General features: G+C 38.2%; 1 protein-coding gene across 1 annotated transcript in view; it reads right to left on the reverse strand.

Annotated features, from left to right (window-relative positions):
• Nucleotides 1-21,512, reverse strand: part of LOC134665191 (uncharacterized) — a 138,238-nt gene that overhangs the window by 67,294 nt on the left and 49,432 nt on the right. Inside the window, exons 27-46 of the mRNA XM_063522058.1 lie at nt 16,893-21,203; nt 16,431-16,646; nt 15,520-15,702; nt 15,232-15,432; nt 14,573-14,863; nt 13,182-14,336; nt 12,772-13,107; nt 10,628-11,884; nt 9,630-9,935; nt 8,976-9,296; nt 8,522-8,839; nt 8,119-8,430; nt 7,721-8,035; nt 7,327-7,641; nt 6,935-7,246; nt 6,407-6,721; nt 5,991-6,317; nt 5,591-5,902; nt 5,052-5,372; nt 4,646-4,960 (exon numbers count right to left, since the gene is read on the reverse strand). Of these exons, the coding sequence (XP_063378128.1) occupies nt 4,646-4,960; nt 5,052-5,372; nt 5,591-5,902; nt 5,991-6,317; nt 6,407-6,721; nt 6,935-7,246; nt 7,327-7,641; nt 7,721-8,035; nt 8,119-8,430; nt 8,522-8,839; nt 8,976-9,296; nt 9,630-9,935; nt 10,628-11,884; nt 12,772-13,107; nt 13,182-14,336; nt 14,573-14,863; nt 15,232-15,432; nt 15,520-15,702; nt 16,431-16,646; nt 16,893-21,203 (11,739 nt within the window). The remainder of the gene's footprint in view (nt 1-4,645; nt 4,961-5,051; nt 5,373-5,590; nt 5,903-5,990; nt 6,318-6,406; nt 6,722-6,934; nt 7,247-7,326; nt 7,642-7,720; nt 8,036-8,118; nt 8,431-8,521; nt 8,840-8,975; nt 9,297-9,629; nt 9,936-10,627; nt 11,885-12,771; nt 13,108-13,181; nt 14,337-14,572; nt 14,864-15,231; nt 15,433-15,519; nt 15,703-16,430; nt 16,647-16,892; nt 21,204-21,512) is intronic.

Below are 21,512 nucleotides of genomic sequence, written 5' to 3' on the forward strand. Positions count from 1 at the left end.
GCATTTCATTTTTAGTTGTACCACTGTTCATGATAAGCAACGAAATATGGAAATGACTTAGTGATTGCTAGAATTCGAAAGGAAAACCAATTTAACTTTCAGTTATATTCATGCGTATAATTGATATAAAATTAATCTTGCGTATTTTCAAAATGATAATAGTAGTTTATGTGACTGGCTACATAATGAAAGGCATTAAAATACGAGTGTGGGTTTATGAAACGAATGAAATGTGTTTCATAATAGTATCACACGAGTGTTTTAATGCCTAATTATGTACAGTTACATACACTGCTTTATCTACACACATAATTACTATAAACTTTCTATGATACACTAACTTCATATTACAGCCGACTTTGCTCTCTGGCGGAACTCGCGGATATGAGATGGCGTTTCCGAAATATCTTTATCGCACATTTTACACGAAACTTTTGTTATAGTTCCTTTAAAAACAACAAAACAAATTATATTTTACTTATAAACTAATTAAAAGATAAACTGTACGTCAAATGGCGGCAAATGAAAACTTTTTCACGCACGTCACGCATCCGTAGTTTTTTTTTAATTCAGAGACAAACTAGAGTCGGGGTCGATTACCATATCGTCCGATACCAACTTACATGTAGCAGAAGGTCTAAGGTCCCGTTTTCTAAGGGGACCTTGCATTTTGGAGACAAAGCAAACCGCTTGGAACAGGTGTTTCTGGGGGTGATCTGAGCCGATTAAGCCCGGTTGCCAAGAGGTTCCACCCAGCAGGTGGGCAGGGGAGGGGGGGGGGGGAAAAGTGGCTCCGGCGCGCCTCACTCTAAGCTATATATCTGCATACATCTAGCAACTATATCAAGTTTGGTATCTTTTTCGTGTAATTCGAGGATGAAGAATTCATTTCTGTGACTAAATTTTCACTCTTCCATACAAAAAAATCGAGAAATTAAAAATTCCAAAAAAATCTTTTCACTTTTTTTTCGAAAATCCTCTACAAAATTAAAACTATGAGGATTTGCTCTAGAAAAAAAACACCTGTGAATAGCCCAGTTATCCTACTATATAGAATAGTAAACTTGTTAAACATTTTTTTTTCATAACTCTGATAAAAAAATGTTTTGTGTCGCGCGGCGTACCTGCATTGTAAGAGCGGTATGCAGCGTTTAGGATTTTTAAGTATGTTTCGATGGTTTCTGATAAGTTGTTATTCTTCTGGTTGTAGAAAATTACTTCTGGACGTGATATATATACAAATATAAATTAAATGTATAAATATAGATGTTGGGAAAACTTTCGCCAATAGAGTTATTATAAATGTGATAAAATTAACAAAGCAGATGTTTGATTAAAATGCGGGTTAAAATACGAGTAAGATATATATTGTTCACAATTGCCACTACATGCCCATGGGTCCGTGCATTTTAGTTTTTTCTTAACGCAATTGCACCTCCCTGCGCATTTTGTTTTGCAGCGGCAACGAATAAGCTCTAAACAAGCAGCAGCCGCCGCAGGTAGGCTTGTACATATGGGCTCCCAATAACCATTTTGTTTGGACCAGCTCCAGTCAGCAGGATATGGAAGCTGTTGCTGAGGGGCTATAATCTGTCCCCAAACATAGCCTCCTTGGTAAACTGCACGGAGAAATATGTTTACGTGGGTAGGGCATCTTCCATTTGAGGCAGATTCTCTAACTGAAGATTTTTTTTTGCAAAAAGTACTTTTCGGCACTCTTTTGCACTCGTACTTGTACCTGATCTACTCGTAAAATCAGTAACAAAATACTATGCATTTTGTTAAAATAACGTCTAGGGGCCAATTCACACCTCGTAATTCAAATCTGTCCATACTTACTATTGTAAGACTCTTACTTGCCATACAAGACAATAACAATTTTTATCAATATTGGCAATGCCTGCTCAATATTGCCTTGTTTGCCGTATTTAAACCCCTCCGTTACGGCAGGATATGCGCTCCAAGCTTGAAATACGCTTTTTTCCCTGTCCATACAAAAAAGAAACAGTGTCGCAACCTGAAAAGGTGTGGAAGAATGACAAGACTTCTGACCTTTCTGGTCCTGTAAAATAAATTATATATCTATGCGTTACAAATAAAATCATATATTTAAAGAAAGTTTGCAGTACTTGACCAATTGCCCTGGTGAGCTGTCTCGTATACTGCGGTGACATATTTATTTTATTTACAATTAATGGAGGATTGGCACAGGAAAGAATCACCTGTTCCTCTCGTGCCATGCTATTGCATTTTCTTAAGGTAACGTTTGTAGTTCTTCCATTAATTGTAAATAAAATAAATAAATATGTCACCGCAATAAGAGACAGGTCAACTGGGCTAATGGTCACGTGCTGCAAACTTTCTTTAAATATATGATTTTATTTGTAACTCATAGATATATGATTTATTTTACAGGACCAAAAAGGATAGTAGTCTTGCCATTCTTCCACGCCTTTTCAGCTTACAACACAGTTTCTTTTGTGTGTGGAAAGGGAAAAAAAGCGTATTTCAAGCTTAAAGCGCATATCCTGCTGTAACGGAGGGTCTTCTTCTTCGTTACACTCTTGATAGAGTGGTCGTGGCCATTATGAAAACTTTTGAGCGACTCATTTAACGACACGTCGCCATTCCTCCCGTAGAGCTGCTTTCCGTAAGCATTCGCTTACTGTGACCGACACACTGATTTGGTTTGGTCAGTCCATCTCATTAGAGATCTTCCTCTAGCCCTGTCACCTCCTACTCTTTCTTGCACAACTAGACGTTCTGTAGATGTTCCGCCTCGACGAAACACGTGTCGAAAGAAGTTGAGTACCGAGTTTTGCCCGTAGAAAGCAACCGCTCTTTAATGCCAAGCTCCTCAATAATTGATGCTCAGTCCATGATATGCCCAGCATTCGTCTCCAGCACCACATCTCTAGTGCATTCACTTTCTGTTTTTCGGATGCCCTTAGTGTCCATGTGAGACTTACAGCATACAGAAAAGTGGGAAATATGAGGGATCTGACAATCCTGGTTTTAGTGGTCCTTGTAATGTTCCGGAGGGATTTAAATACGGTAAACAAAACAACATTGAGCAGCCAATTTTGGAAAAAATTGTTATTGTCTTGTATGACAAGTAAGAGTCTTACAATATTAAATCTGAACAGATTTGAATTACGAGATGTGCATTGGTCCTTAGACATTATTTTGATACTATGCATTGTGTTACAGTGTTCGAATCAGGTACAAGTACAAGTGTAAAAGAGTGCCGAAAAGTACTTTTTACAAAAAGAAGTCTTCAGTTAGAGAATCTGCCTCCAATGGAAGATGCGCTACCTACGTAAACATATTCTCCGTGCAGTTTACCAAGGAGGCTATGTTTGGGGACAGATTATAGCCCCTCAGCAACAGCTACCATGTCCTGCTGACTGGAGCTGGTCCAAACAAAATGGTTATTGGGAGCCCATATGTACAAGCCTACCTGCGGCGGCTGCTGCTTGTTTAGAGCTTATTCGTTGCCGCTGCAAAACAAAATGCGCAGGGAGGTGCAACTGCGTTAAGAAAAAACTAAAATGCACGGACCCATCGGCATGTAGTGGCAATTGCGAACAATATATATCTTACTCGTATTTTAACCCGCATTTTAATCAAACATCTGCTTTGTTAATTTTATCACATTTATAATAACTCTATTGGCGAAAGTTTTCCCAACATCTATATTTATACATTTAATTTATATTTGTATATATATCACGTCCAGAAGTAATTTTCTACAAACAGAAGAATAACAACTTATCAGAAACCATCGAAACATACTTAAAAATCCTAAACGCTGCATACCGCTCTTACAATGCAGGTACGCCGCGCGACACAAAACATTTTTTTTATCAGAGTTATGAAAAAAAATGTTTAACAAGTTTACTATTCTATATAGTAGGATAACTGGGCTATTCACAGGTATTTTTTTTCTAGAGCAAATCCTCATAGTTTTAATTTTGTAGAGGATTTTCGAAAAAAAAGTGAAATGATTTTTTTGGAATTTTTAATTTCTCGATTTTTTTTGTATGGAAGAGTGAAAATTTAGTCACAGAAATGAATTTTTCATCCTCGAATTACACGAAAAAGACACCAAACTTGATATAGTTGCTAGATGCATGCAGATATATAGCTTAGAGTGAGGCGCGCCGGAGCCACTTTTCCCCCCCTCCCCTGCCCACCTGCTGGGTGGAACCTCTTGGCAACCGGGCTTAATCGGCTCAGATCACCCCCAGAAACACCTGTTCCAAGCGGTTTGCTTTGTCTCCAAAATGCAACGTGGTGGACCTTAGACCCCCAGCTAATGCGAGATTTGTCAATATTGTATGCAATTGTCATTTGATTTCGAATAAAACGTCATCTCAACTGATATTAGAATAGGGGTCAAATCAAATTGCTTTTTTTTCCAGAGATGTTCGAAATTTGAAATGCATTACCAAATCGATTTTGATATAGTAATGAAGATATTACCACAGTTTCACAGATAAGAAATTTGCTGTAACAAAACAGTTTATCGTAATGTGGGCCATTATTTACGAATTTTGAAGGCATCATAGACAGTTTATGATATGTGTGTAGATAAACACAATTTATAAACTCTTACAAGTGAAGGTCTTTAAAATCGTTTTACCTTTTATAACACACTGAACAAGTGGATTTCCGGTATATCCAGACATGCACGTACAAGTAGGCGAATGGTTGACTGTTCTGCATTCCGCGTTTACTCCACATGCTCCCGGGCATGGATCTTTACATCTGTTGTTTGAGCAAGCTTTGTTCCGATCACAATCGGAATTAGAAACGCATTCTGGCCGACAACCAGTGTACGGATCTCCGAAATATTCTGGCAAGCAAGAACAGGATCCAACTCCATTCCGTTCTTTGCATAATGCATTCGCCCCACATGGTGAAGGATTGCAGGGATTTGGCAAAGGTTCAGGTGGATCTGTAATAATCATATTGTACATTTAAATCATTTATGGGTTATGTAACTCAGAGTACTGAAATTAACACAAATCATGCATCTAAAAACTTACACTCAACTCGGGAACATCCACTGAAAGGATCACCTGTGTAACCTGATATACAATTACATAATGCTACATGATTGCCTACGGAACAGTCCGCGTTCAAACCGCATGAGCCCGGACAGGGATCTATACACCGCTCGTTTTGACATGCAAGATTACCCGGGCATTCCGCATTGATAGAACATTCTGGTCTACAATTAGGTGCAATACCAATATAGTTTGGTAAGCATGAACATGCAGGCGCTTCTCCCACTACTTTACATTGAGAATATGGACCACACGGTGATGGTACGCATGGATTTCCTTTAGGCCCCTCAAACATAGGTTCTAAGAAAGAAAACAAAAGATTAAGTGATACAGCATATAAGACAGAAACAGAATAGTCGAATAATAACAAGATATTGAATATATACAGTAAAAAGAATAGCATGCAAATGTACAGTATGTATATAGAATGAAAACTGAAAAATTCTTATCTATTGATAAGTTAAAATAAAAACATTTAATGTTTTTTAAATATATTTTATTGTTTGATGGTCTCTTACTTGGTTCTAACTGGCAAGAACTAAAAGGATCACCAGTGTATCCAGCTTTACACGTGCAAATAGGATTATGATTAATAACTTGACATCTAGCGTTTATGCCACAAGTTCCTGGACATGGATCTTTACACTTCTGTTGAATGCATGCTTGATGCTGAGGACAATCTGTACTAGATACGCATTCCGGCCTGCATGTGGGCGGCGACCCAACATAGCCTTCCTGACATGAACACACGCCATGACCATCGACCACCTTGCAGTGGCTGTATGCTCCACACGGAGAAGGTATGCATGGATTTAAATCGGTAATTGGCGCTGAAATAATTATTTTATTGAATTACTATTGAAAATATTTAATTACATAAAGTATAAATTATCTAATGAGTTTTATTTGTATACTAACGTATTAGTCGAGGATGACAGGAAACTACGGGATTGCCTTCATAACCCTCTAGGCATAAACATACGGGATTATGATGGGCAACCGTACATTGCGCGTTAATGCCACAGGCTCCTTGGCACGGATCCGTACATTTATTATTCGAACAAGCCTTATCCCATGGACAATCATTATTTGTCACACATTCTGGTCGACACCCGAGATATGGATCACCGAAATATCCAGGAGAACATGTACATGCCCCAGCAGAATTTCTTTCTGTGCATACAGCATTAGGGCCACAGGGTGACTGAGAACACGGGTTTGTTTCCTCTTCGCTCGCCACAATAACTGAATATGTAATAATTGTTGATATTAATATTAATGATAAAATTATTTTTTAAGAATTATATTTAACCCAGAGAAATCAAGATTCTTACCGAAAAAGTGGCAACCACCATATGGATCACCAGTGTAACCCTCCCAACAATGGCAAACAGCCTTGTGGTTTATTACAACGCATTCTGCATTAGTGCCACAAGAGCCCGCGCATGGATTGACACATTTTTCCCGAACACACGCGAGGTTACTAGAACACTCTTCATCGTATATACATTCAGGTCGGCAATTAGGTGCTCTACCGATGTATCCTTGCAGACAGGAACACGCAGGCGTTTCTCCTACCACACGGCACTGGGAATTTGGTCCGCAAGGAGAAGGCACACATGGATTTCCCAGCGGTCTTGGTTGTGATACTAAAAATATTTTTTCTTATTTATTTTAGTAATTTCGTTTAGCTATTTCATAATTAGTTAAGGCGCGTTTTAGTTATAAGACTTTATTTATATTGGCCGTTTTAGTGGTTAATTGCTAACGTTGTTAATGTATAAGTGCGTTAAGTGATAAACTCTTAAATCAGAGTTAGTACTAATTAGAAAGTTAAATAAAGAACAAGTAAAATATCTCACTTGGTGCTTCCGTGCACTGTACAAATGGGTCCCCGATATAATTTGTTGGACAGCTACATAATGCATTGTGATTTACAACCGTGCATTTCGCATTGTTGCCACATGCTCCAATGCATGGATCTGCACATCTCTGATTTTTACATGCCTTATTAGGCATACACTCACTGCTGACCATGCATTCGGGACGACAAGAAGGTGGGGACCCAAAGTACTGCTCTTGGCATGAACATATTGCATGACCAGCGTTTACGCGGCACACGCTATAAGGCCCGCATGGAGAAGGTACACAAGGGTCAATTGAATCAATCTTTCCTAAAATGAAAAACGGTTTATATTATTATTTGAATTACGTATGTAATAAATTATTATTTTATTGTTTTTTTATCTCGTACCGATATAACACGATGAAAACGGATTCCCTTCGTATCCTGGTAAACATGCACAAGAAGGAGCGTGATTGTGCACACGGCATTCAGCGTTCATACCGCAAACTCCTGGGCATGGATCTTTACACTTGTTATTGAAACAAGCTTTGTCTTTAGGACAATCAGAGTTCAATACACATTCTGGTCTACATTCAACGTATGGATCACCGTAATATTCTGGAAGGCATGAGCAGGATCCGATACCATTTCTTTCTTTACAGATAGCGTTTGCTCCGCAAGGAGAATGATAACATGGGCTTTCTTGAACCTGGGGCTCAATATCTAAAAGATAAGTTAAAATTTGTATACATCTGTTGTTCCAAGATTATAATAGTTAATGTTTATTGTATTTTTAACTTACTAGGTATGAATGAGCATCCCGAAAATGGATCTCCCGTATATCCTTGTTCACAAGAACATACCGGTACGTGCTTAACAACATTGCAAGTAGCATGCACTCCGCACGAACCCGGACATGGATCTCTACATTTTTCGGCAAGGCAAGCTAGGTTTCCAGGACATTCCACATCAATAACACACTCTGGTCTACAGTTAGGAGGACGGCCCACGTAGTCATTCAAACACGAGCATACAGGTATGCCATTTATCTCTTTACATTGAGAATGCGGACCGCATGGGTTTGGTATACAGACATCTATCGGAGGCGCAGGTGGCCCTGGTGAAGTAGGTACATAAAGTAAGTAAGTGTTTTAAGAGAGAAATAATAATTATGAAAACAACGTAATAAATGTAACTCACTTTCATCAATGTAACATCTTGAAAATGGATCGCCAGTAAAACCGCTCAAACAGCTACATATTGGATTATGGTTAACCACTTGACATTGCGCATTAATACCACACATACCAGGGCACGGGTCTTGGCATTTTTGATTGATACACGCTTTGTTAGGTCGACAATCGGATGTGGCAATACATTCAGGCCGACAATTTGGTGGAGAACCAATACATTTTTCTAAGCATGTACAAACAGCATGCCCGTTAAATGTACGGCATGTACTATAAGGGCCACAAGGCGAAGGGTGGCACGGATCCACAGGTTCTGGCGAAACTATAGAAAAAGTAAAAGACGAAAGAGAAATATATGAAATAACAGTTAAAAAAAGAGATATACAAAATAATATGAAGATTGAAAGTCTTACTCGTAATAGGAGAACATGCATGAAGAGGGTTTCCAATATATCCAGTCAAGCAGTAACATGAAGGTGCATGGTTGGTCACTCTACATTCAGCGTTCTGCCCACAAGTACCAGGGCATGGGTCCACACATTTATTGTTAAAGCAGGCTTTATCTCTTGCGCAATCAGTATTCATTACGCATTCAGGGCGACAACCAAGGTATGGATCTCCGTAAAATTCATCTATACAAGTGCAAGAACCAGCGCCACTTCTTTCTCGACATATGGCGTTGGGTCCACATGGCGATGGGTTGCAAGGATGACTTGGTATCTCTCTTGCAACTGAAAAATGGTGTGTAAAACATGCTGTCAAAAACTACAGTAATGAAACATGCAGAAGAGTGAAGAACAATTCCCTAAAACCAATAATTTATACACCATAATAATTCAATACAAACATGCATAAATTATAACTCACCTTCAATGAAACTGCAGCCAGCAAATGGATCACCGGAATATCCATCATCGCAGGAACAAATAGGTTGATGATTTTGCACAATACACCGCGCGTTGAATCCGCAAGAGCCAACGCAAGGGTTGACACAAGACCCAGCGAGGCAGGCTAGAGCTAGAGGACAGTCTTGATTGATGACGCATTGAGGGCGACACGAAGGCGGCGCGCCCAAGGTGCCAGGTTCGCAGGCGCACACAGCACGACCGCTTTCACTGGCACACGTAGAATGAGGCCCACATGGCGAAGGTAAACATGGATCTGGATGCGGTGATGACGGCTGCTTACCTTAAAAAATATAATATTATTTTTTAATGTTTAATATTATAATGTACCTATATACAACCTCCTAGCCTACTCGATAGTGACCCTGCCTAAGAAGCTGGAGGTCCCGGGTTCTACTATTGGAATAATTATTTGAATTAATGTTATGATAAATCTGGTTTTAACTAAAGATAAATATTGTAGTACGGTCACCTGCAATAAATAATCTAGTTAAATTGCAACAAGTCAAGTTAACTACTTGATTTTTTATTCATTTGTCTTATTTTATATTGTGTGCTACATTTAGCACAATTGAGTGGGAACAAAAAGCTATTTACAATAAGAGGGGCAACTTACTCTTCCAGTAACATTTAATGAACGGATCGCCTTCGGGCAGGTTTTCTGGGCATGTGCAGATCGGATTATGTCCAACTACATGACAGCGGGCATCAAGACCGCAGCTGTGTATGCAAGGATCCTTGCATTTTTGATTTATGCAGGCTCTTGTAGATGGGCAGTCTGAGTTGACAGAGCACTCCGGGCGACAAGCAGGAGGCGATCCGAGGTAACCTGCACGACATGAACACGCCGCACGCTGGTTCACCACTTGACATTCACTGTTAGGACCGCATGGCGAAGGTTCGCAAGGATTTAAAGGAGGATCTGTAAAATAAAAACAATAGTAGTTTGTATCTAAGTTTACGACATTGTAGCTTTATTATGCCATTTCTTTATCCCCCTTTATTTTTTATTCCCCTGTCTCCAGGCATAGTAGCATGGTCGCGTTTGTATCGCATGTCGTGGCATGCGTCACTTTCCCACTTATTAGAACGTGACAGGCATGGTGAGAGAAGATAAAAAGGCAACCATTTTGGCTCTACAGGAAATAAAACTAGATTTAAAATTTAACCCTTAAATACATTTTTTTTCTTTTTAGCCCGACATTAATATATGTGATACGTAATTGTTTACTGATTCTGGGGAAAATAATAAATAAAATTAAAACACTGATTTTCGATCGAGTATTAAAAATGCATAGAGTAGGTACTTAAGTCTTAATTTATATAAATATAAAACTGGGTAAATGAAATATGAAAAATTTTACTGCCATCAGAAATTTACACGATTTGTGATTTTCCGTCATTTTGTCTTAAAACGTTTTTTTAAAACCATAATACTGCGCAAATTTGAATAAATGAATCGGAAAGTGTATAAATTTACTATAAAAATAAGTATACAGTAACAAATCGATTTTATCTATTTTTTTATTAAATTGTATCATTTTGTTGTGTAGGCTGCATCAATTACAATGCATTATAAGGGTTAATACAGAATATGTTACAAGTACTACTTACGAGTTACAGTAACTGGTCGACAGGATGAGAACGGATCTCCTTCATAGTTTTTGAAACAAGTGCAAACCGGCACATGGTTGGTGACACTGCATTCAGCGTTTAATCCGCATAAGTCTTTGCAAGGATCCCGACAGTGATTGGATAAACAGGCTAAGTTATTGGGACAATCTGGGTTCATGGTACACTCTGGTCGACAACCACCTGCGTAAGGGTTTCCGATATTTGGCGGTATACATGAGCATCGAGCTACGTCATTCACTACTGTGCATATAGTATTTTCTCCACAAGGTGAGGGATTGCAAGGTGTCTGTGGTTCATTAACTATTATAACACATCCAATAAAAGCGTCTCCCCTGTAGCCCTCGAGACAACTACACAGAGGCGTATGGTTAACGACGTCGCACTTGGCATTATTTCCACAAGCGCCAACACACGGATCCGCGCATTTCTCGTTTATGCATGCTTGATTAGACGCGCATTCTTGGCTTATTACACATTCCGGTCTACAGAATGGAGGAGTTCCGACGTAGTTGGAGCTACATGAGCAGACGGGATGATTAGATTTAATTTCACATATGGAATTAGGCCCGCAAGGAGACGGCACACAAGGATTTTTAGGTACAATCTCTTTAGGTCCCATCTCTCCGCAAGCAACAAAAGGATCCCCAGTCTTATCACGTCCACAAGCACATATAGGATTATGATTTACAACTATACAATCTGCGTTAACGCCGCAGCTACCCAGGCATGGGTTGACACATTTCTGATTGACACATGTCTCTGTTTGTTGACAATCTGAGTTACTAACGCATTCTGGCTGACACATTGGTGCGACTCCTCTGTAGCCTGGCAAACACGAGCAAACTGGGAAACCGGTTGGTGAGACAAGACAACGACTGTACGGTCCACAAGGCGAAGGGTCGCATACGTGGTGCGATGGCGGAGATTCAATAACGGGCTGACATCTTACGTAAGGGTCGCCCGTCTCACCTGGAGAGCAGTAGCATATTGCGTGATGGTTAACAGTTTCGCATTGCGCTCTTATACCGCAAACATCTTTACATGGATTTTCACATTTATTGTTAAGACAGGCTAGATTAGTAGCACAATCGCTGTTAACAACACATTCAGGTCGACATGACAACTGAGGATTGCCGTAGAAATTTGGTAGGCATTGACAACTCAGTACTCCATAAGAATCCTGACAAAAAGCGTTAGCTCCACATTGAATGTTGTCACAGGTTGTTGCTTCAATAGCTGAAATAAAAATAAAAACTTATATTTGCTCAACACATTATATACAGGGTGGAAAGATAAGTCGGGCCCTGGAGGGAAACTACCTTAAATCCTTAAGCTGGCTCATTTTACTTAAAGGAGACATTCCTTTATTTTTAAAAAGAAACAAAACTGCATTCAAAGATTTTCTAAAACTCGCTTGCTTCGCCCGGGACTCGAACCGACAAAAAAATAAAAAAAATAAAAACTCGCAATTTTATTCTACTAGTCGATACAGTTAATATTAATGATAACATTTCTCCAAGAAACATTAGGTCTTACACTCGTCTGTCGTACAAAATATCCATAAAATCTAATATTTAGTACTTAAGATCTTTTTAGACAAGCAAAATTGAAGAAAAAAAGAAAAATACTTTGAATTCAGTTTTGTCTCTTTTTAAAAATAAAGGCATGTCTCCTTTAAGTAAAATGAGCCAGCTTAAGGATTTAAGGTAGTTTCCCTCCAGAACCCGACTTATCTTTCCACCTTGTATATTAGTGATTCAAAAAATACTTAATATAACTTTGTCATTACAGATGTATAATTTCTCTCAATCTATATAAATGTCTCGTGTTTAATCATTCAAATGTACAATTTTTTATATAACTACAAATCAAATTATTGTATTAAAAAATCTTCATTTGTGTTACTCGAATTACAAAGATTAAATATACTCGCGAAATTTCAACTGATACCGCTCTCGGGATTACGTATTAAAACAAAGGAAAGTTAAGAGTCTCGAATACCACGGAACTTGTTAAAAGTTACCGGTGGTTAAAAGCTTGTCCATTATTCACAAGACATCCTGTAGATAGTGTTGTTATATATTATATCAATCTATTGAACTTGAAATAAAAAAAGCACTTACGTCTCGTTGTGGGTTTGCAATATTCATAAGGATTTCCTTCAAAGTCCTTAATACATCGACATATCGGATCATGTCGATAAACAGTACATTCGGTATTCATACCACACGAACCAGGACATGGATCTATACACTTATTCTTTAAGCATGCCTTATCAAATGCACAATCTGAATTAAGGACACATTCTGGCCTGCATGATGGATTACTGATAGCGTCTGGTCCCAAGCAAACATCGCAAATTGCAAATTGATTTCCATAAGTATCACATGGGGCGTTCGGATCACAAGGGTTCGGAGTGCATGGCTGTGCAGTAGTGTTATCAGACGGAATGATAATTGCTGAAAATAATAAGAAATGTTAGCTAAAAATATAGAGCATACCTAAACAATTTCAAGTACAATAATATACTTACGTCGATAGGTACATTGAACCAACGGATCTCCTATATAACCATCTGGACATATGCATGATACAGTGTGATCGGAGCAGAGACAAACTGCATTTAGACCACAAACATTCTTAGTTAAACAGGGGTCAGCACACTTATTATTGACACACGCTTCATTCGATGGGCAATCTGAATTCATTGTACATTCTAGTTTGCATTCAACATATGGATCTCCAATGAAGTCCGTAGGACAGTAGCACTGAGCATCATTTCCGTTATCCTGGCAAATTGCATTAATGCCGCACTGCACCTTGTTACATGGTGATATTGCCTTGTGAGATTCCGGAGGCAAGCAGCAGAGTAAAGGATTCCCTATAAGTCCATCTTCACATACGCACACTGGACGATGGGATTCAACATGACATTTAGTATTTAAACCGCAAGCACCTGGACAAGGGTCTCTACACGTATATCCAATGCAAGCTCTATTAGCGGAGCACTCATCATCTACTTCGCATTCTCGTGAAAGACAGCCTTCAACGCCGTATGGATTACCAGTGCTACCACCTGCACATGTACAAGAAGCTTGACCATCATAGTTAACATTACAAATGGCTTGCGGTCCACATGGATTTGGTGTGCAGGGATTATGTTGAGCTTGGCAACCAACATATGGATCTCCACTAAATCCAGATTTACAGAAACACATTTCTCGGTTACTACTTACGTAGCAGTCAGCATTCGCACCACAAGGGCTTGGATTGCATAAAGTGGTATCAGGTGGCAAATATCCTTGAGGATTACAAGATTTGTAGGGGTTCCCAATAGTACTTTCAGGGCAGTAACATGCAGGGGCCCGGTTAGGGTCACAACGCGCGCCTGATCCGCATGGGTTTGGATCGCAAGGATTACGAGCCTCTATACAACCTCTTACTGTGTTGGGGCTTTCAATAAAACCTTGCAGGCAAGTGCATTTTGCAAAGCCATTTGATAATACGGTACATTGGGTATTCGGTCCACAAGGTGAAGGATTGCAAGGATTAGTCGGTAGTCTACAAGTTTGTCTAGGGGGATTTCCTTCATAATTTGGAAGACAGAAACAAGCTGGTTTGTTGTCTATTAACCGACAGCCTGAGTTTGGCCCACAGGGGTTGGGCTCACATTCATTGCCTTCTGGTACTGAAACAGGAGACAAAGTTTACTTAAGTTATTATATTTCTAAAATAAGTTTTCATTGATGTTAATTGAAAGCAAAACAACCACTTTTTTAAATATGACGTGATCACGTTCAGAGTATATAGTAAGAGTAAAACACCACAAGATTTGTGGGAGTATTTATTACTTCGTAATGGCATCTGTTTCAGTTTCCGTGGAAATATAATGTCGAAATAAATAAATATTGTCTTATAACTTACTACAATTCTTGAACGGGTTACCAGTCGATCCTTTAGGACAGTAGCATATGGGATTTCCATTGTCTATCTCACACAATGCATTAATTCCACATGGATTTGGGATGCATGGGTTGACTGGAGGATCACAACCTAGCATGGGATTTCCATTGTATCCTGGTAGACATTTGCAAGATGCACGGTGGTTTATAACATCGCAAATAGCATTAATGCCACATCTACAAGGCGAATCACATCTACCGTTTATGCATGCCTCGGAATTTGCACATTCATTATCGGATCTACATCCTTGTACTGAAAAAAAAAATTGCGCGACTAAGAGTCACTTGCACTATCCCACTAACTCGGGGTTAACCGGTGAAACCGTTAACCCAGTGTTAAATTGTACTGGTAACCAGTAACCCTAGGTTTAACCGGTTAACGCCGGGTTAGTGGAATGGTGCAAGTGGCCTAAGTATACTTATAGTAGCTTAATAATAATTAGAATATATATGTACATCGGGTGGGACTTTCATGTAAACATGTTGTCCTGTAAAGGGGAATTGTTTAGGCTACGTACTTTATTTTTCATATATTAATCATTATAACGTTAATATTTCTAACCTCTTTAGATACAGTTTGTTAAACATTGAGCAGTACGTATATTTAAAAATTACTCTTACCTTGATAACATTCCAAATAAGCGTTACCCGTGTATCCTTCAAGACACTGGCATTGAATACCATGGTTTGAAGGGACGCATTCGGCGTTATCGCCGCATTTGTTTGCGGAGCAGGGGTTTATGCAGACTCTATTTAATCGATCGCACAGCAGATGTGGTGGACAGTCTTCATTATATTGACATACTGACGATGAGTCAATAACTAAAATCATATAAATTCATTCATTAACTTGCACTGTTTGCTGAGATATGTTATCCACGACGCAAAATTTCCAGCAAATAAGCTTACCTGGCACACATCCAACATATCCGTTTCCTTGAAAACCTTGAAGGCAGCTGCAGTCGGAGCCATGATTCGTATTTATACAGGCCGCATTGGGCACGCATGGGTTGTGTATGGCACATGGGAGTTGACATGCATTATTTATACAAGCCTCGGTGATGAGACAATCTTCGTTTCTAGTGCAACCGGCTGTGCGCAATGAAATATATGTATTATACAAAAATTACAGACGATTGTGCAATTAAAAGACATAGATTATATACATTAAATACTTACGGCCCAACCGCATAGCACCCATGAATACAATTTAGTTTCAAACCTCTTGAATGATTAAGATTGAAATAACAATAACCCGTTAAAATTATTGTTCATCACACTTGCTCGAAAAGATCTTATTTCATGCAGGTGTACTGAAGGACTATGGCCTATATTGTTCCCGAGGGAGTTATGGATTGTGAAAAAAACCTTTAACTCCATGGAATTATAGCTTTTTAATTATGCCACAAACTCATATGGCGGTAGAATGTTCGAAATGTCACCGTATTTAAGAATGATTTCCCTTAAAATTTTGTTTTTTTTTTCGCAAGTATGATGAAAAATATTGTGTGTAACTCCGGGGGTAAGAATATTGCAAACTAGAGTCTTTAATTCTCTCCAGTCTGCGGCTGTCATGAATCTAAAGACCCCGTTTCCAATATTTCACTTCCCCCCCTCGATGCACACTGTATTATTATACACAAATAATTTTACAATAAGTTAGATACCTCACTTACATCCATTTCATACGGTGGCAGTAGATTCGTCAATTAAAATGACTGCAAACGACAAATACCGTAATTGTATTGTAAGTGATGGTCTTTAACGTATTGCATTTTGTAGTAAATATTACTTAATTATTAGTGTGAGTTAAATCTTACTTATTTTAGGTGAACATTTAACAGCAGGATCTCCATCTTGTCCAGCGGGACATGAACACATCGGTCTTTGCTTGATAGGGTGGCAATTGGCTCCAATACCACAAACATTTTTAAAACCACAGGGGTTTTGACACAGTCCCATAAAGCAGGCTTCTGTCTGTATACAGTCTCGGTCAGATTGACATGGCTCTGGTGCCTTAGGTGTCCCAGGTGATGCTAGTGTGTTAGATGGTAAATTAGTAAATGTGTTACGTTTGTAGTAAGATATTACAGTATATTAGAGTGTCTTTATTTACAACTACTTATAGGTGAAACAAATGGTAAACGTGTACTGTACATATTTGTCCGATAAAACAAAACCATCAAAGTTCTGAAAATATTATATTGTCATTGGAAAATGTACACCTATATGACTTTCTATAACATGTTCTTACATGTATGCAAATTATCGTAGTAGCATACCTCTTACGCAGTTGTTCCCAGTGATCCCATCGCACATGCACAGGGGCACATGGTCGACAACGATACATGTCGTGTTCATTATACACAGGCTCTGCATCGCACATGGGTTCTGGCATACTCCGTTAATGCAGGTTTTGTCCGTGGAGCAGTTCGAATTCACTTTACAGCTAGTTACGTTGTAAGAGTCATTATTCGGATACGCTGTTTCCGTAGAAGTCATGTCAGTATATGGAGTCGAGTCAGTCCAGGCTAGTATGTCTACATCTTTTCTACGTGATGATAGATTAGCGTTGGGAGTTGTTGAGTGTGAGGGACTTGTATATGTGTTACCCGTCAGTTCAGTCGCTATGTTAGTTTCAGTTGTTAGATCAGTTTTTATTTCCGGCGTTGTTTCTGTTATTTTATAAGCGTTAGTAGTAGTTCCCTCCCAAGGGCTAGTGTAGTCCGTATTATTTGCGTAAAATGGTGTAGTGTTTTCAATCGAAAAATCACTATCATGTGATGCCATATTATCATTATTTGTGAGATAATCATCATCCTTGGAAGTGTGATCTCCATAAGAATTCTCGGTCGACATGTCATCAGGCACATATTCATCAGTTATGCCCTCGAAAAACGTATGACCCGTTGTGGGTACTGTCTCAATTTCGGAAGTTGTATTTAAGATTGTCGTTGTCTCGTACCAGTTGTAGGTTTTTTGTGTACTTTCGTCCCAGGGCTTAGCGTAATCCTTATTTATCGGCATTACATTTGTCGTCGACATATTAGTGACATTATGTAATGTTGCAGAATTATTCATATTTATTATGAGTTGGTCATAGCTGGTAGATGTGTGAACCCTAATAGTATTCGTTGTATCTTCTTCATCTATTTTTGTATCTTTATTCAGTGCCGTCGTCGTCTCTGGCAAGTCATAGGTATTTGTAGTATCTTGTTCCCAAGGTTTTGTGTATTCCGTATCAATTACGTGAATTGGTATAGTTTCTGTTGTTGATAATTTGGAATTACTACCAGATGTCGATAAGTTATAGACATTTGTCCTTACATCATCGCTGGTAGATGTATAATCCGTAATATAATTCTCAGTTGTTGTATTAACTACTATGTTTTTATTCGTCATACCGCCATGCGTAGTAACCGTATTGGTTTCTGTTAAAGTTTCCATGACTGAATCGCTATATATTATACCTTCTGTGTAGGTTTCATCTGTAACACTTTTTGTTGGTAATTCAGTTGTGTAGTCATGCGTAAGAGAAGTGGTTATAGATTGCTTATCGTCAGTAGTTAAACTTATTGATGTTTTATCTGTATAGGAAACATCCACAAAATCTTCCACAGTGCTTTGAGTAGGATTTGACATGACTGCATCAGGGCTGGTTGATTGTGGTATGTTATTTGTTTCTTTTGGTGTAATTAATCGCGTAGGATATGTTTCTGTCGAATATGATTCTGTTGTGCTGTCACCATTAGGTGCCATAGAAATAGTTGATATCGTAAGTTCCTCTGTGACTGTATTGATTGAAAGAGATTCAGTGATATCGTTCAAAGAAGGTATACGGGAAATTTCATTTGTTCGTCCCATAGACGTGTACAAATTGTTTTCCGACGTTAAATGTTCACTTTTGGTTGTATAATCATTTGGGGTACTTTTACCTTTATATGAGATATCTGAGTACGCTTCCGTATTGGCTAAATTTTTATCTGTAATGTCCCTAATACTATTAAAATCTGTCGAAATACTAGTCGTTTCCTCCATACCGGTTGTTGTTGAAAATGTTAATTGATCTGTTGTTTTAGTTTCAGATATGTCTGATGATTTAGTTATCGCTTGTTCCGTAAATGTATATGTTGTAGTTTTACTTGTATCTAACGCTTCTGAATTCGTCGGTGATTCAGTGGATGTAGAATCATAATGAGATTTAGAGCTATATGTAGGTTGTGTATCGGGCAAATATGATGTTGTATCTATTAAAGTTGCTCGCGATTCATTGTCCTCAGCAGTTATCGGAAAATCAGCTTCTGTAAAACTAGGTTTAGTGGTTTTACTAATATAAAAGTCTTCTAAATAAGTTGAATGTTTAGCCGAATCCAATTCGTTATGCAAGTCGGTAGTGCTTAATGAATGACTTGTTGTAGTTTCCTTTGTATCAGACGCTTCTGAATCTATTGACACAGATTGTGTGTGTAAATTTTTACTGGTTGTTTGTTCTTCCACTGTTGTGTCATACGGTTTATATGTAGCTGTAATCATATCATCACCCGGTTCTCTAACAGTTTCGCTAAATCCACTTGTTTCGGTGCTATAATGAACTTCATCTATTGGATTAGTGAATGGCTCGGTTACAGAGTTATATTCAGTTATTGTGAAGTTATCTGAACCTATTGAGTTATTAAGGTCAGTTATTTTGGTGTCTGTATTTGTAGTTGACGATTCAAATGATTCAGGTGATTTAAATAATGCAGTTTTTACAGTTGTGGAGGTTTCAGTAACTGACTCGACTGTTCCTTTTTCAGTTGAATGTTGCATGTCTTCACTAACCATATTGGTGATTACGGAAGAAAAATCTGTGCTTTTATTTTGTGCTGTATAAGTTGACGGTTTTGTCGAGTCGAATTCAGTATGCGATTCAGTAGTACTTAACGAGTGAAGTATAGTAGTTTCACTTAGATCGGGCGCTTCTGAATTTCTTGCCAAAGATTGTGTGTCCAAAGTTTGACTGGTAGTTTGTTGGTCCATAGTTGTATCATACGATTTATATGACACTGTAGTTAATAGATCATTCGATGTCACATCATGGGTATTACTAAGTTCACTTGTATCGGTGCTTGTTGAAATGTTACCTATTAGGCTTGTATAAGGCTCTGTTACAGAATCGATTTCTGTATATGTAGCCTGCGATGTAATTGACCCGGATGAAAATAAAGAAGATGATGTTTCAGTAACTGTTGCAAGACCTGATTCAACTGTTGAATGTTGCATATTTTCAATAACTGAGTTAGTGGTGACTTTTGGTAAAACATCTGTTTTTTTGGTTTCATTAATACTTTTATTGAGTGGTACTGTAGTAGTATTTTCTTCTGTATCTGGATCAATTCCTTGTGGAGATTGGACTTCAGTACTTAAAGTTTTATAAGACTCAGTAGAAAATGAAGTTATTTCCATATCCTGCGTGTAAGGAATTTCACTAGAAACAGTAATAGGGTTTACTGTATTTTCAGTAACTGAAGTTGTTTTGTCTTCTAATGATATTTCTGTATACTGTGTTTGAATCGCTAAATCCTTAGTTACCTCAGTGTTACTTGTTGAATCAAATATTTCTTTCGTGTTTTCATGGGAAGTAGACGATTCCTTATTAGTAACCTCTAAAATAGTGGTAGTAGCCGTAGAATATGTACGCAAACTATTTAAGGTGGTGGTGGTGGTGGTAAGATCTTCATCTTGATTAGTGGCAAATGCGTTTGTATTTTCTGTAGGAACATTGTCTGTTTCCCCATCAGTTTGACTTGCTATAATTGTCATTGTTAAAGTCGTAACAGGGATTTCTGGCATGTCCCTATGTTTGATTGTTACATTGTACATACTGTTTGCGGTGTCAGTGAAATTGCTTCCTAATTTTCTTTGATTATCTGGTGTTTTTGTATTTTTATTTTCGTTGGGCGTTGCTGTTGAACTTTTAGTTGTATAGTTGACTGTTAATGGTTTCACCGTGCTTTCGAAATGGACAGTACTACTACTTTCTACTAGCTGATCAGAATCTAGAGTAGATGAATAATTGCTTATAGTTTCGGTAAAAAGGGCAGTCATTTCTGTTACACTGTCATCTTGCTGACGAGTTGCTAAATTAATGTTAGTATCCGTAGTTACTCTAGAACTCTCAGGGGTAGTATTAGTTCCTGTTGATTTAGTTTTAGGGATCTGCATAGTACTTGTAGTTTCAATATCATTTATTGTGTTCGTAGAAAATACTGTCTCTACGTTATTGGTTGTCGTTTCTAATGAACTAACGGTGGTTTTAACAGTGGAGGTTTCTGTGTATGAGTCAATTTTGACACCAGACTCGCGGTATTCTACAGTAGGTATGTTTGAGTCGCTAGTTGTTATAGTTTCCATTTCATCTGAATTATAAGTTGTGGATGTAACGTCAACTGAGTTAATGTTCAATACAGTAGTTTTGTCAGTAAAATTTAAATAGTCGGAAGACATTTTAGTCGTGTCAGTTACATCAGTTTCGCCTTCTGTTCCCAGATTTATGGTCTCCGTGGTTGTATCGAGGTATATTTCAGTTAGTGGGTCATTTTTAGGCGGAACATCTGTTAATAGGAATGCAACAATAAAATAGTTAGTATTATTCATTTAGAAATCTTGTATTAACAAAAGCGACATCACATTTTTTTTATTTAAAAATGTATTACATGTATGCAGATAATGATTCTTATTTCGTGAGATGTGTCAAATAGAAGTAAAAGCGAGAGTAGAAATGAAAAAACAGACGTCAGGGAGTCATGCGATATAGCCAAACCCAACCACAACAGGAAATATAAAAGGATAGAGAGTAAATTACGTGTGCCAGGTTTAAGTGACAAACATTTTATAAATATAAGTTATTTGCCAGATTTGTC

Source organism: Cydia fagiglandana, chromosome 6, assembly GCF_963556715.1.
Source record: "Cydia fagiglandana chromosome 6, ilCydFagi1.1, whole genome shotgun sequence".
NCBI classification, from domain to species: domain Eukaryota; kingdom Metazoa; phylum Arthropoda; class Insecta; order Lepidoptera; family Tortricidae; genus Cydia; species Cydia fagiglandana.